At 34.4% G+C, this 15,353-nt stretch overlaps 1 protein-coding gene across 2 annotated transcripts in view; it reads left to right on the top strand.

Annotated features, from left to right (window-relative positions):
* SPAG16 (sperm associated antigen 16) overlaps positions 1–15,353 on the top strand; it is a 1,016,466-nt gene that overhangs the window by 482,171 nt on the left and 518,942 nt on the right. For both annotated transcript variants that reach the window (XM_078450902.2, XM_078450901.2), the window contains one exon: positions 11,611–11,754. In XM_078450902.2, coding sequence (XP_078307028.2) covers positions 11,611–11,754 — 144 coding nt within the window. The remainder of the gene's footprint in view (positions 1–11,610; positions 11,755–15,353) is intronic.

Genomic DNA, 15,353 nt, shown 5'->3' with positions numbered 1-15,353 from the left:
ACGAATAGATCCCTGAGCCCACCTGCCAAATCTTAAAAGTTTATATAGAGGACTTAACTGGGTTCAGTCATGTATATCATGCAGATATTCTCCACACCACATCACTATCTCAAGGCCATGCCCTTGGAGCAGCCTCTGGTAACAGGAAAGACAAACAGAACCCACATTCCAAGGACAGGAGAGGGAGTGAGGAGGCTATGACTGCCCGAGCTCAGCTCATGGGTCAACCAACTCTCATGTCTTTTGAATGACCTCCCCTTCCAGACATGGACATCTTTAGGAGATAATTCTGTTTACAAGAACTCACTAAATATCTACTATGTGAGAAAGAGCTGCCAAAACTATTTAAAATAAGAATTGGAATAGTTAATTTTATTGAACACCAGGAACTGCACTAAGCACTATTTATGAATTGTTTCATCTAATCTCCTATATGAGCTAAAGGCACTTATTATTCCTATTTTAAGGAACAGGAAACCAAGGCTTAGGTATCCTCCAAGTGCTAAGTTGAGTAACACAGACCACAACCTTTAGAGTAACTGCTATGTAGAGCTCCATTGCTTAAACTATTGCTGTGATTGTCTTAACCAAAAAAGAAAATTATCATAACATATGAAATTCCTTCTATTTCTGTCAAACTAATAACATGCTATAACAAAATAATTTCCTTTTGCCAAAATGTTCTAGAATAATAACGATTATTTTTTAATTTTTTTAATGTTTATTTATTTTTGGGAGAGAAAAAGAGAGAGCGCAAGAGAGTCAGAGTGCGAGCAGTGGAGGAGCAGAGAGAGAGGGAGTCACAGAATCTGAAGCAGGGACCAGGCTCCAAGCTGTCAGTGCAAAGCCCAACGTGGGGCTGGAACCCACAAACTGAGATCATGACCTGAGCCGAAGTCAGACATTAAACCAACTGAGCCACACACGTCCCCCAAATAAGAATGATTGTTATTAACACACTTGCAACTTTGTGTTTAGAACTGCCAGTGCCTAACTTGACCTAAAATAAAGTATTTCTCATGATTATCTGCCCACGTCATTCTTTTCTGCCCTTCAGTTTGAAATTTGCTTTATTGCATTAGCAATATTGATAAAGATGTGGGGGAGGGGCATGGAAGCAGCTGAGCTGTTGTAGAAGAGGATGGAAATATATATAATAAGTGAAGTTATTAAATCAGGTGAAATTTTACAGGTCACTGAAAACTTAGATTGAGAAAAGATAAAGCAGAGTGCTCAAGCACACAAAACCTTAGCCTCAGCATTCTTATACCTACATGATTGAGGTAAAGTGGAAAACAACACACAGGAGGAAGCTTGAACAAGAAGGATTGAGGGCTTGATAAACACTGCAGCAAACACCTACCACCTCTCCTGGTTGCTCTTATAGTGAGATTCTTTTCCTTGCTAAGGATTACATAAATAAAATGTTCAAATGTAAGTTGTATATTCACACCCACATGCCTGCACATGCATGTGCACACACACAATGCAAAAAGTAACTGAAAGCAGAGCCATATGGTATAGGGAAGCTTTGAAAAATTTTAAGAGGGTCTCTGCTGCAGATGTTAAATATGCATATGGAAAGTAATTTGAGTTATTTATAAAAGGAGGTTCAATTAAGCTGTATCCTTCAGATAATTGGGAATGGTACATACCTTTATTTCTCCCACGAATTGGTAGAAGTAAAAATAGATAATATATCATGGAATTCAATATGCAGTTGTTCCTGTTCTTTTTATATATATTATATATATTATATATAAATATATATATAATATATAGGCCATATATATATATGATATAATATATAAATTGCGTATAATATATAATTATATTATTTATATATAATATAATATGTAAATTATATATATATATACACACACACATATATATATAATTTTATAGAGAGAAAGCAGGAGAGAGGACAGAGGGGGAGAGAGAGAGAGAGAGAGAGAGAGAGAGAATCCCAAGCAGGCTCCATGCTCAGTGTGGAGCTCCACAAAGGGCTTGATCCCACAACCCTGGGATCATGACCTGAAATCAAGAGTCTGATGCTTAACTGACTGAGCCACCCAGTAGCCCCCAGTTGCTCCTGTTCTGACTGTAATATTGATCTGACTGTAAACAGAAACTCCAGTGCTTACCTGAGATTCTAGCAGGTTGCTGCTTGGATTGCTCTCTCTGTCCCCTTTTCTTACCCAAAGTGGGTAGTTAGGAAAAGAACAACTAGCCAATATACCCCTCTTCATTTCTGTCTCTCTCACATGGAGAGGAAGGAAGATGTCAGTAGCATTTACAACCTAGAGGCGAATTCATATGGATAAAAGATAAAACAGCACCCTACTGCATGGCAAATTATCAAGACACATTTCCTGTCGGTTTCTTGCTTTTCTAAATCTGTCATTGTTTGGACCTGTAGGGTTTAAGTCCAACCATCTTATGTGTTTACCAGTTCTCACTTTGGCCCAGTTGGCCACCTAATTCCACCCCGTGAACTTAATTTTTCATTGTATTCATCAATTCTGGTCGCCAACCCTGAACTTAATTTGTTTGTGATTTTTAAATAGCTTTAGTGAGATGTTTGTGTAGCTGAGTTTTACTCCTGTCCCTTCTTCCTTCCACATTCACTGGGAAGATCAGGGGCTCACTCATGGCAGCTCCAGCTTCCCCTCGAACATCCTTAGCTACATACAGTGAGTGCCACACTAGGAAATTAGTGCCATTTCTTGTCCCCATCAGTCCTGCTGCATGGACTCTGACACAAATGGGCCAGGGTGATATAAACACAGTCTTAAGACACTTTTTAATATAGAATTTGATATTCAGAATGATCTCTATAATTTATGATAATCTCAACATGTTCCTTAAATTCCAAAACATATTTGTAAAAAAGTGCTAAACTTTACTATTTCTCAAAAATAAAACAATCAAAAATATTTAATTTTGGCTTTCTAATTTATTTATCAAATATGTACCAAAAATAGAGCTGGTAGTGAAACATCATTACAACCCTCACATTGGCTTGGTGGTTTCTAATAAATTGGGCCAAATTCAGAACAGAATTCTGTACTATAGCATGTAAATTTACCTTAATTCCATATCTTAAGTAGTAATACTCCCAATTATTCCTAGATTATATATCTCATATTTAAAAATATTTAAATATTCTCCTGGAAAAGAGATTTCATGATAGAGCTCTTACTGTGGGGATGTTTGACTTTAGCTTAAAAAAGCATATATTCTATGTCACTATTATACTAAGATGTGGAATGGAAAATTTTTATATTCATAGCTACAAAGGGTCCTTGTAAATTGCTGAAACATGAAATAACCAAATAAACTTTATTATTGAAATGGGTTTCTTAAGAACATAAATGTGTAATGTAACTTTCAAACCTGTTAAACCATAAAGAACTACAGTGATTTCATAACATGAAGCACTGTGTGTATAAAACTATGTAGCATAAAATGTTCAGCTGCTAAAGTAACAGGAAGGTTCCAGGAGATATTTTCATAAATCTGAAAACAGTTAAACTGTTTTGATGATCTTCCTCCTTCCATTTACCTGAATAGCACGTCCTGGCTTCATTTGTCTTTGGAGTTTATACATTTAATTTAGTTGAGTCTGTATTTTGAAATGGTCTTTCATATAGTAGAAACTTCAGAAAGCTCTAGAGAAAATTGAATGATATTATTCAGATTAAGAGTATCCTTTTCTAAGTTTTGTTTTATTTGATAAATAAAACAAGAATAAAGTGAAGGAGACCGAATAAATGATATCACATTTTTATGTGAGGATGACTTTTGTTCAGGGCCACTGGTCCCCAGGTCTTAAGAATTTTCATTTCAAAGACAATTGGGAAATGGCATCATTTATGCATTCGCGAGAGTGGGAGCTTCCCCACCCCATGAAATAGAGACATCCAGTTGTGTAGATGAGGCCACAGTACATTTTGAAAAATTATTAGACAGCATATTTGCATATATGCTGACTTTTCATAAGTGAATTTGAGTTGATTGTTAATGAAAAATCTTTACCTTTGCATGTGTATTTGGAGATTTTTGTCATATTAAAATACAAATCTATAAATCTCAATGGAGTGTTTATATTAGTATATAGACATTAGTATAACAAAATTAAGATTACTCTTATTTATAAGTATGGAGTTGGTTTAATTTATTTAGGACTTTACCTGAAATTTATTTAACTTGAAAACTCTTCGTAGAAAACTTATTACATCTGAAATTAAAGAAAACGTATTTTAAAAATACACATTTGTGCTATGCAATTCAAAGAAAACAAAGATTTTGGGAAAGTTGTATGGAACTGCTTCTTTGCATGAAGTGAGAAAAGCCAAATAATTTGTATCTTGTTAAAAAGGATTTGGTTTAGTTTATCAACTGCTTATATGGATGAATGTTAAGATGTTACATAAGTTGTGTGTAAATTTGTTCTTTTTATATTTGGCCTTTTGAGTATCTACTGTGTAATCTAAGTCATTGCTTAAGGCCTTTCCCCACTGATGACCCTGAACACACATCCAGTCTTCCTTGCCTCACCTGTTGATGGTTGGATTAGCATTACCAGCCAGATAGCAGGACAAAGAAAAAACTATTTACTCCAAATTTACTGTAAATATAATGTATACACAATGTTTGCAAGAACATCGAACAAAAAATTAAAATAAAAAGGAGGGGTTAGCCTTTCTGACTACCATTCAGGGCATTATTAATAAGTCTGTAAACTGTGACAATGCCCACCTATTTAGTAAAAATAAAAGGAAGTGCTACTTTCCAGATCTTGACAATATAAATCCTACTTAGCTTTGAATAAAATCTGTAGTATCACAATTTTTAAATTTAAAGTGACAGAGAAGTATTAATATTTAATACTTCACATTTCCTTCATTGAATTCTAAAAATGAATGTGACCTGATACCTTATTTTGACAGATTTCTAATTATTTTGTTTTGTGCATACATATGTTTTATGAGTTGTATTCCATTTTACTTTGGCACTTTTTAAAGTACACTTAATTTATTTAATATTTTTTATTGGTGAGAACAACTTTGAGCTGACACTTCCTAAAGACAATGATGAAAATCTTAGTAAGCTAAAGTGACATCTGTCATAGTAATGAGAAGCTATATGTTAAATGGATTTACAGCCATTATTCTTAGGTTACTGCTGTACAGCTCTAGCTAAATGTCCTGGTTTCTTCTCTTGCTCTGCACTTTCTCATTTTCCATGTAGCAGCTAGAGATCTTTTAAATACTTACCATTTATATACCATTCTCCTACTTAAATGATCTTGTGATAAATTTCGGTCTTCTTTTCTCAACCTATGATGCCCTACACGATCTGATCTTTGTCTTTCTACGGTTCCTCATCCATCCTCAACACAGCCCTCCTTGCCTGCTCCAGCAGTCCCCCTGGTCTTCTTTCCCTTGAGTACACCAATTTCTTTTAGCCATTGTGCTTTTACATGCGCAGTCACCTGTACCTGAAATCACCTGCCCCTATATCATCCTAAAGATGCTTCTTCCTTCTTGCCATTCTGATGTTAGCTAGCATGTCATATCTTCAAGGAGGACTCCCCTAACCACTTCATCAAAAATAACACACCCCCTCAATCATTTCCACATCACTTTGTGTTTTTCTTATACTTGAATCATTTTGTTCAGTTATTATATTGCTGCTATTTGTTTCCCTCCATTCATATGTAAATGAGTGAAATGATGAGGGTGATGCCCCTGTCTGTTTTGCATACTGCATCATAGGCTCATGATACATATTTGTCGAAATAATGAAAAAAAGTCGCATGTTAGAGTGCTTTGTAAATCTCGATGCATATCCAATTATAAGATGCAATTATTAGCTAAGCAAGGAGACAAGTGTTTTATATATACTTGTCTGGGTAAGCTGGATAAAAACATATGTTATGTGTGAGGGTGTGCTGTCACCAAGGATAAGTAGCTAAGTGGTCACCTAAAGTTTATGGGGCACACATTTTGATATCGATTCATTTTCAAACTACTGTGCATCTTCTGTGTTGGAAATAATTAGAGCCTGTGAACTGAAGTGAAGGAAACATTTACAATGCTGAATAACCCAAAGTGAAGACAGGGGTATCTAATTAGTCTTTCTTGTGACAATCTTTTTTTTTTTGGATTAGTATTCTTCTCTTTGAAAAGTCTAACAGCGGTGCTTATGTCACTGACTCTACTGATAATTAATAGTGTTCGCCATACACCTACACATATTCCTTCCAAAATATTCTTGTGTAATGCCACTACTGGAAAGAACAATTTCAATTAGAGAGGAGAGCTTTTGAAGTATATATCATGTGGTCTATTATAAGGAATATGTCCTTTTGTAAAATAAAAATCTCTCATAGAACATAATAGTTTATGTAACTTGCCTGGGGTATTGTTTAACAAAACATTTTATGGATGCTTCATCAGGACATGACTTGATAAAGAAGCAGAACTAGCATTCATCCACATTTTCTTTTTTTAAATCCCTAAGATGTTTTCCTGTACTATTTCCACCCTAGTCACAAGCTTATTAACTTGGGAATGAGATGACAGGGCCTTTGTCTTTGAATCTTGTAATTATAATTAATAGTAAGTTAAAGGGAAGCAGAAAGCTTATATTCAAAGTTTAAAGTAAAATGACTTTGTGGCACTTAGGGCAGGTGCCAGGAAGATATTCAGTAAGAGCTCATTATTCTTATTAATTAGAACTTCAGGAAGACATCTTTGAGAAGCAAAGTCATTTTATGGTTACAAGAGGGACACCTCTATTTGTGGACCGAACTTGGGGAGAGGAACTGTGCTGTTCTCATCTCAGGAGGTCTATGACCTAGCAGAGGCTTTGCTCGATGGTCCACAACTACTTTGTCTCAGTTGTATACATGACAGGAATAGGAGGCAGCGTATACATACTGTCCACTGTTTCCCTCAATGCATTTCTTAAAATCATATCATAAAATAAACAACCACAGAACTTCTTTAGGTTTACCTGTGAAAGTATTATGTTTGGGACCTGCCTTTTTACCAGACGATTCGACATCAAATAAAGCCCAGCAGTGACCAATGTCTGTCAAACCACATGGAAACATCATTTATCTCTAAATATCTACAATTTGAAGTATTAAATTTACTACCCATGTTCTTTAAAAGAAGCATGTATCGTTTATAGAAGTTAACTGCACGGAGGGCCAGGTTACAATGAAATTCAGTGGTGTTGAATAATATAATAGCTAACATTTATGGACAGCCAACTATGTTCAGATATTGTTTCAACCACTTTACATATACCAGCTTCTTTTCTCCTCACAACACCTCTATGAGTTTTATTTTTCCTTTTCACAAATATGGAAACTGAGGCTGAGAAGTTATACAAAGTAATTAGCTATTAAGTTGTAGGCCAATATTCAAGCTAGGCATGCTGGCCTCAGTGACTCTGTGCTGTGGTAACGTTCACTAAGGTTTCATTACTTTTTTACCACTACTCTAAGTCCTGTACATGTATTTACTTATTTAATTATCAAAAAAACCTCTGAGGTCTGTATCATATTCTTCCCATTTTTCAGATGAGGAAGCTGAGGAAAAGGCTAGTGAAGTGATTTATCTAAAGATGCCTAGCAAGTAAACACTGGAGTAAGAGTTCAAACTCACATCTTACTCTGGAGCCCACACTCTTAAATACTCTATGCCATGGTTTCTGCTTCTGTTGTCATCAAAAAAGGAAAAGGCAGCTGAGGTTCTGAGCTCACTCTACTGAGAGACTTGGACTCTGGAGACATTCTGTTCATATGCATGTCCTCACTCTGTCACTTGCTGGCTTCATGACCTTAAGCAGATCACTTAACCTGTATGTGCCCCAGTTCTACAATCTGCAAGATGGGTATAATAGTAGACCTAACTCACAGGGATATTATGACCATTAAGTGAGTTAATGTTTGTAAGTTTCTAATCAGGAACCTACTCCTATAAAGTGTTCATTATTTCTCCTATTCTTCAACTTCCTGAAAAGACTGATTCAGAGATAAGCAAAATGATAAAAGTTGAGGCCTGAATATACTGGGGAAATTCTCAGTGAAATAAAAGTCTATGGAATCAACGCTTACTAAATATCCTTCTACATTTTCCTTTACGGAGTGCTTATGGAAATAGGTGGATAAAAATTCTGTGCCCTCTGAAACCTTGAAGTACATACAAGGCTCATAAAATTAACACCAGAGAATAAGATCTTTCAGAAAGATCTTATTAAGTGCAACATACAATTAATCAGCACAGAAGCTTTATGCAGACAGGAAGTTAGCGAATGCTACTCACCTGGTTTTCCCTACAGCAGCAGAGCACTTTAGTTGTAAAGGGTGGGGTCCACTACAGCCTTTAAGACACTCAGAGGTCAAGGGGCACCTGGGTGTCTCAGTCAGTAAGCATCGAACGTTGGCTCAGGAAATGATCTCACAGTTCATGGGTTTAAGCCCTGCATCAAGCTCAGTGCTGACACCTCAGAGCCTGGAGTCTGCTTCAGATTCTGTGTCTCCCTTTCTCTCTGCCCCCCCTACTTGCTTTCTAGCTTTCTCTCTCTCTCAAAACTAAAGAAACATAACAAAAAAAAAAAGACACTGAGAGGTTAAGTGGTACCCAGCTCTGATATATACATTGATAATTCCTAGATGTGTTCTTCAATTCTATTAATAGGGACTAAATAACTTAAGCATTTATGTGAAATAATAATATCTCCAATCTCTATAATGAGAATTTATCGATGTTTATAATATACACATATAAATAATAAACTATGAAAGACTGATACTAGGTAGAAGTAGCTAAAATCATGAGCTCCAAAGTGAGGCTGTCCTGAGTTCAAAGTCAGCCTCCATCCATTACCACATGTGAACTTAAGCAATTTATATAATATCCCAATCTCTGTTTACTTAGTCACAAAATAACAAAACTAATTGTTAATAACTCAGATACTTGACAAGCATTTATTGAGTAGCTACTTTGTACCAGCCATTGTTGGGTTTGAGTATACAGCAAGTATACAGCAAATGGACAGACCTAAACCACTCCTCTCCTGAACTTTCACTGAACTTGTAAGGATACAAAAACATACCATTTCTGGTGTATGTTCAATTTTCAAACAATACTAGATATCATTGCTTTTAATTGACAATGAAGAGGAAGAGGAGGAAGATTTCAGATACCAGTGCCTCACTGCAGAGTTGACAATAACACTGAACTTAGGTACCTTGGGAAATATTTCTGGTCCATGGCCCTTAACTTGTGTTCCCAATCTTGATCTTCTCCCATATGGAGTGATCTGAATTGGGATTTGCTAATTTTCATAGGGGGTCTTTATCACTATGACCCAGTATTTGCTGGTATACTTATTCAGTGACTAATTCAATAACAAGTATTGATTGATTGGTTGTGATGAAAGCATTCTCTTCTGTATATGCTGGGTATAGTTCTCTTCACTTAAAAACTCTTTCATGAATGAATTAAAATATATTCTTTAAATAATAAAATATTAGTTTCTTGACTGAAATTTGTCCAGAATGATTATAAGAAAACTCATTTATAGATAGAGATATTAAAAAAAAAAAAGAGTCCGTGTTAGAAAAGAATTACATGAACAAAGAAGCCTGAGAGTATGATAACTAGGATAAGACCATGTGAAGTAGAAGTGGATGTTATAGATGGTTTGGAGGAGGCCCCAAATTAGAAGAGATCAGGAAGAGCCTGGAAAAAAACACTTTCAAGACTGATTAGCTACCAATGAGTTTGTTTATATTTTTTTCCTTAACTTCTACAAATAGCTCCCCTCACAAAAGTCATTTTGGAAACTTATCTTTCAAAGTCTGTAAAGACATCAGTGATTTTAGTTATCTTACTTAAAGAGGGTAATTTATCATCTAGTCAAGTGTGCATGTGTCTGCCAGGAAAACTGTGAGCCAACATATATCATACTCAGTAGCTTCAAGGATTTGGTTTTCCTTCTTCTGTGTGTTTGAATATAGAATTTATTTCAATCTGGCCTTTTTTTACCTCTCATCATATTTTTCTTCTAATTAAGTTCTATAAATGTATCCTCTACCCCATTTGAGCTGTAATAAATTCCTTTCCTGAGTTGGTCTTCTGAAAGTCACAAACTAACATTGTGATGAATTGCAAAATGGCTAATTTCACTTTTGTGTTTATTTTGAGCAACAGAATGCTGGGGAAAAATAGGGTCTCACTAGAAAGAGGGTCCTGGTCATAGTGCTTACATGCCTGTAAGTTGATTATTTCCAACATTGACTGACCCCAGCAGATTTCCAAAACTATATAGATCTAATGTGAGAACATAAGTTTCCAGCCTCAAATTCTGGGATTTTAATCGTATTACTGGAAGGGATCTATGATGAGGAATGTTTTGCTCTCATGTAAGCCCTGGAGTTAATGATGGTAGGTGTGGACTGAGACCATGATGTCATTAGGAAAGCAATTTCCTAAAGTCTACATTGCAGAAGAGAGAAACATGACCATTCATAGAATGGACTGTGGGAGGAGTGAATGTGTAATTTTTATTTTTTAAAGTCGTTTTTTGTTTTATTTCACTATATAGGCAAGTAAATGAATTATGTCTTTGATTTGAGATGACTATGTTGAAATTGAACAATTTGTTGGTAATATATTGGCTAAAATTTTAATAGGTGCTTAACATTGGGCACATTTGTTCCTATTACATTGTAAAGCATAGATGAAACTCTATATAAATAAGATTAAAACATTGCCATAGATAAAATATCAGGCATTATCCTTGTAGACTCTTGATTTTAGAATGGTTTAACTCCAATATTTAAATAGCCACAATGATCATAGCCCAGTTCAAATAATACTGCTTAATGTGTTAATCATTAATTTTACATACTTCTTTCTCATTTCCCTCTATGCCTTTATAGAGTGGGAATTGCCTTATGCATCCTGAATTCATTACCGTAATTTGTGTACTGTGCATTGACTGAAGCCAATTTAAGTGGCATATTAACACAGAATTTGAGCTTCTTTGCTTTGTGTAGATAGTGGGCCATGGAGTTAATGTTTCATTTATAGTATTTGTTATAGAGCTGTGATAATGTGGTTATGATTCATGATCTCTTCCTGGATAATGTCTGATTTAAGATACACTGTAGTCTGAAAAGATTCTTGATTTTCTATAATAAGCATGCCTACTGGTTCAAATATCCTAACGCCAAATTATCATTGGCATAACTTTTCCTCCATAAAAGAAAAATCAGAATTATTATGTTCAAGTCAGGATTAAGACAGGAACATCATCTAAACCAATCATCTTATTTTACAAACGAGGAATCTGAGATCCAGTGAAGTTTGTTAGGTTGATGGTGATCGTGAGAGCCATCACCAAGAGGTGGAACCTGGCTCTTTTGACTTCTGAAATAGTACTCTGTGAGCAGTCCTGTGGTCCTGCTTTGCTGAAATGCGATTGTTTGTTGTTGTTTATCTACTGTTGTTTTGTTTATTCAAAATGTGGAACAGTTTGCTGTTATCGCCTCATAACTCTCTTCTCTTATCTCTCCCTGTGCAGCATCGTCATGCACCCCTGCAAAGACATCCTAATCTCCTGTGGGGAGGACCGCCTCTGGAAGGTGGTGGGACTACCCAAAGGCAACGTGCTTCTCACAGGATTTGGCCACACTGACTGGCTTTCTGACTGTTGCTTCCATCCCAGGTCAGTGCACACAATTCCCTGAACCTGTCTACTCTCTCCAGGAATGCACTTGTTTACTCTGCTTCTATCACTCTCCTGTTTTTTTTTTTTTTCTTTTAACTACTTTATTTAAGTATGAATGACATACAAAAAAAAAATGTACAAAGTTAATGTAAGCAACTTGGTAAGTTTGAAGATAAATATACATCTTTGAAATCACCACCACAATCTATGCCATAAACATAATCTATCATCTCCAAAAGTTTCCTCCTATCTACGCTATTATTAGTATTTATTATAAAATAATTCATGTAATGTATACCCTCTTTTTAAGTATATGACATGATATTGTTAACTATAGCCTCTGCTGTAGGATAGATATCTAGGACTTAGTCATCTCGTATAAATGAAAGTTTATAGTCTGCTGCCTTTGTACTTTTCTCTCTGCAACCCGACACCTTCCACTGAATTTTGAGACATGTAGAGAAATGCTCTTGGGCTTTCATTATATTGACTTTAGATTGATTGTTTTTGATATTTGGATCATGTAAAACTTAGTCCACATGCTGATGCACTTAACAAAAATGGTAAGTTTCCCAGGACAAGCATTATTAATGCTTCTCGTACACGCAAGCTCCGACAAGACACATGGATCTAGTCAAGAATGCACACCAGTGTTTACTTTGCTTCTGGTAATCTTTAGGTTTTCCTCTTAGAATTAAGTTATCTACCAAAAAGAATCAGAAGGCAATGATCAATTTCTTTGAAAATTTAATGACACTCAACATATTAAAGAGAAGAAAGCATCGAGCCCTATAATTTCTGAATTCACTGAATTTTGGCCCAGAGGCCAAGGGAACAGAGATAAAGATTTTGTTAAACACTTAGATGCGGTATTTCTAGTGGTAGAAAGCTCTGCCCACACTTGTTCCTGGGGCAACTCCTAGTCCCAGGACTGACCATGTTCTCTTGTTCATCATTACGCTTAACATTTGTAAACGCTGTTCCATCTGACCCTAACAATCTCTGGTCTAGGTACTCTTGGAGACTCATAGTTCTTGGTACAATTTCTACACCATTCCATTGGGAAATTTTGTTCTTAGGAGGACCTCTGTTCATTTATTTTCATTTTTTCACAAAATTCTCTCTTTTTTTAATTATCTTTGTCTTATCCTTCATATGAAAGCTAATAAAATTCGATTGAAATAAAAATAAACGAAATTGTTGAGAAATTTGTGAGTTAATGAGAAAAGTGAGCTGATTTATTTTGATTTTTGAGAATCTTCTCAAAGTGTAATTTATGTTTAATACTAAGTATTTGAACTTAATTTTGAAATATGTAGTGCCATTCATATTTGATATACAGATAAACAGATCCATGCCACCCCTCACCTTTTAGGAATATAAAGCCCATCTTGCAAGCAGAGACAATACAGTTAGAGGTATAGTCTATCACTTATGTAGCATGCTGGGCATGCTAATCAGATTTCCATAATGCCCTGTTACCATGACAACCAGTGACTCAGACATTTTCTCATTAGTGCTTGACCAGCACAAGGTCCTCTTAATAGATAGATGTTCCTGTTTTCCCACTCAATTACTGAAATTAAAATGAGGTGAAATACATCATTATTCACTCATAATATGAATTTACATTCAGTACTTTCTTTGGCAGAATTGTAGTAAAATGTAGCTACACTGTTTGCTTTTTTCTAGTGCATAGGGTAAAAATAATGAGGAAAAAATACATTTCACCTTAAATGTTTTTAAGTGAGAGACACTGAATAGCAAGTGTTCTTTTTGTAGAATTAATGAAAAATAATAAATGTTTACCAGAAACAACAAGAAAAAAAAACTCTTTTATATTTAGGGTAGAGTTCAATTCATAAAGAGTTTATGTTTAAAACCTCAAAACCTTATAATGTTTAATGTATGCAAATCAACATTGAAGATCATATGTATATATGTATATACATATATTATACATATATACAATGTTTATGTTTTAAAATTTGTTGAAATTTATACTTTCTGAAATTTAAATTTGTGACATTTTATTTTTATTTTGGCTTAGGTAACTGGCCAGTAAAAAAATAGTTTATTGTTGAAGATAATATTTTTTTCTATTTCTCTATGTACTAATCTGCAATTAAAAAATTAAAATAAATTTGATTCAAATATGATACTTTAATATGTAGTTATATCTTTCATTAATGAATGCAATTACAATCCTTCTCAGAGCCCATCTTTGTGATCAGCTTATTCTGTTTCCTTGGAAGAGGTTCAGAGTGGATAAACTATATACTGACATCTGTCTAAGTCCCATGCTCTTCACATAGAAAAAGAAACGTGTATATTTTCTTTATTTTATTTTTAATTGCGGTTGTTCCTAGTTGAGTACTTTCTGTAACTTCCAGCTGGATGTGTTCCTGATTACTATGAAATTAAGTATACTGTCTCGTCTTCCACATTAACATAACCCAAATTTCTTTTGGGGGTCAATCTTACTTAATATGACAGTGGTATATCCTGACTTACCCAAATGAATCTTTGTTGTCCTATTTCCTTTGCCATAGCAGACCACTTCAGTGCATAAACAACAAATACAACAGGCAAAGTAATATTAATATCAGGCAAAGAAGGATTGACAGGTGAAAAATAGTGAAGATAACTTCTCACTTGAGGATTCAGATAATATGATGTGGAAATGCATAAAACAAAATATCTCATAAATACAAGAAGACATTGACAAAACCATAGTCATCAGAGTCAAAGACTTCAGAGTATCTCTGTCAGTTTTTAATCTGTCAAGTAAACAAAATTAACAATTGAATTAGATGAATTAATAAAATAGTGTTTTTTAACTGTAAAGAGAAAACATAGATTTTTGAAATCATTTATTATTAGAGTTTTTTAATGTATAAATCTTATGCCAAAAATTTAGTATAAATGAGTTCTTCAGAATAGAAATTATGAAATCTATAACTTTTAAATAAAACTCAATAATAAAAATAAATAAAACAAAATGAAACCTGCATTATTAAAAAGTAAATAAATGAATATTGGATCACAGAGGAACTCTAAACTGTCATTACCTAGTTGGTAAACTATCTCTACCACAATACTTATCAAATGTCTGAGATGTAACCAAAGCTGTATTCAGAGTAACATTCATAGCTTTAAATGCTTTATTAAATGGTTTAATACATACACACACACACACACACACACACACACACACACACACACACACTGAAAAAAAAGTGAATTATGTATTCAAATTAAAAAGTACAACTGGTCAACAAAATGTAGAAAAGAACATAATGACTAAATGAAAAATATAAATTAAATTAGAATAAAAAGAGTAAATATGTTTTACTCTAAAAGGCTTTTTGAGGAAAAATAAAATAAGAAACTATTATAATAGAAGTAGATACCTCACAAAACTGCTGGAAAAATAAAAGTGGGGAAACAAATATAAGCTTTAGTGATTCAGAAGGAGTTAAAGCCACAAAGACAAAAAAATATATACATGTTTGGAAATTTTTATAAAATAATAGATTGCTACAAAAATAAATATTACCAACACTGAATCAAGATTAAATAGAAACCCAGAAGAG

The sequence above is a fragment of the Panthera onca genome, chromosome C1 (assembly GCF_046562875.1).
Source record: "Panthera onca isolate mPanOnc1 chromosome C1, mPanOnc1 haplotype 2, whole genome shotgun sequence".
Classification (NCBI taxonomy): domain Eukaryota; kingdom Metazoa; phylum Chordata; class Mammalia; order Carnivora; family Felidae; genus Panthera; species Panthera onca.
The sequence above is the reverse complement of the archived record's forward strand: the minus strand, read 5'-3'. Positions and strand labels throughout refer to the sequence as shown.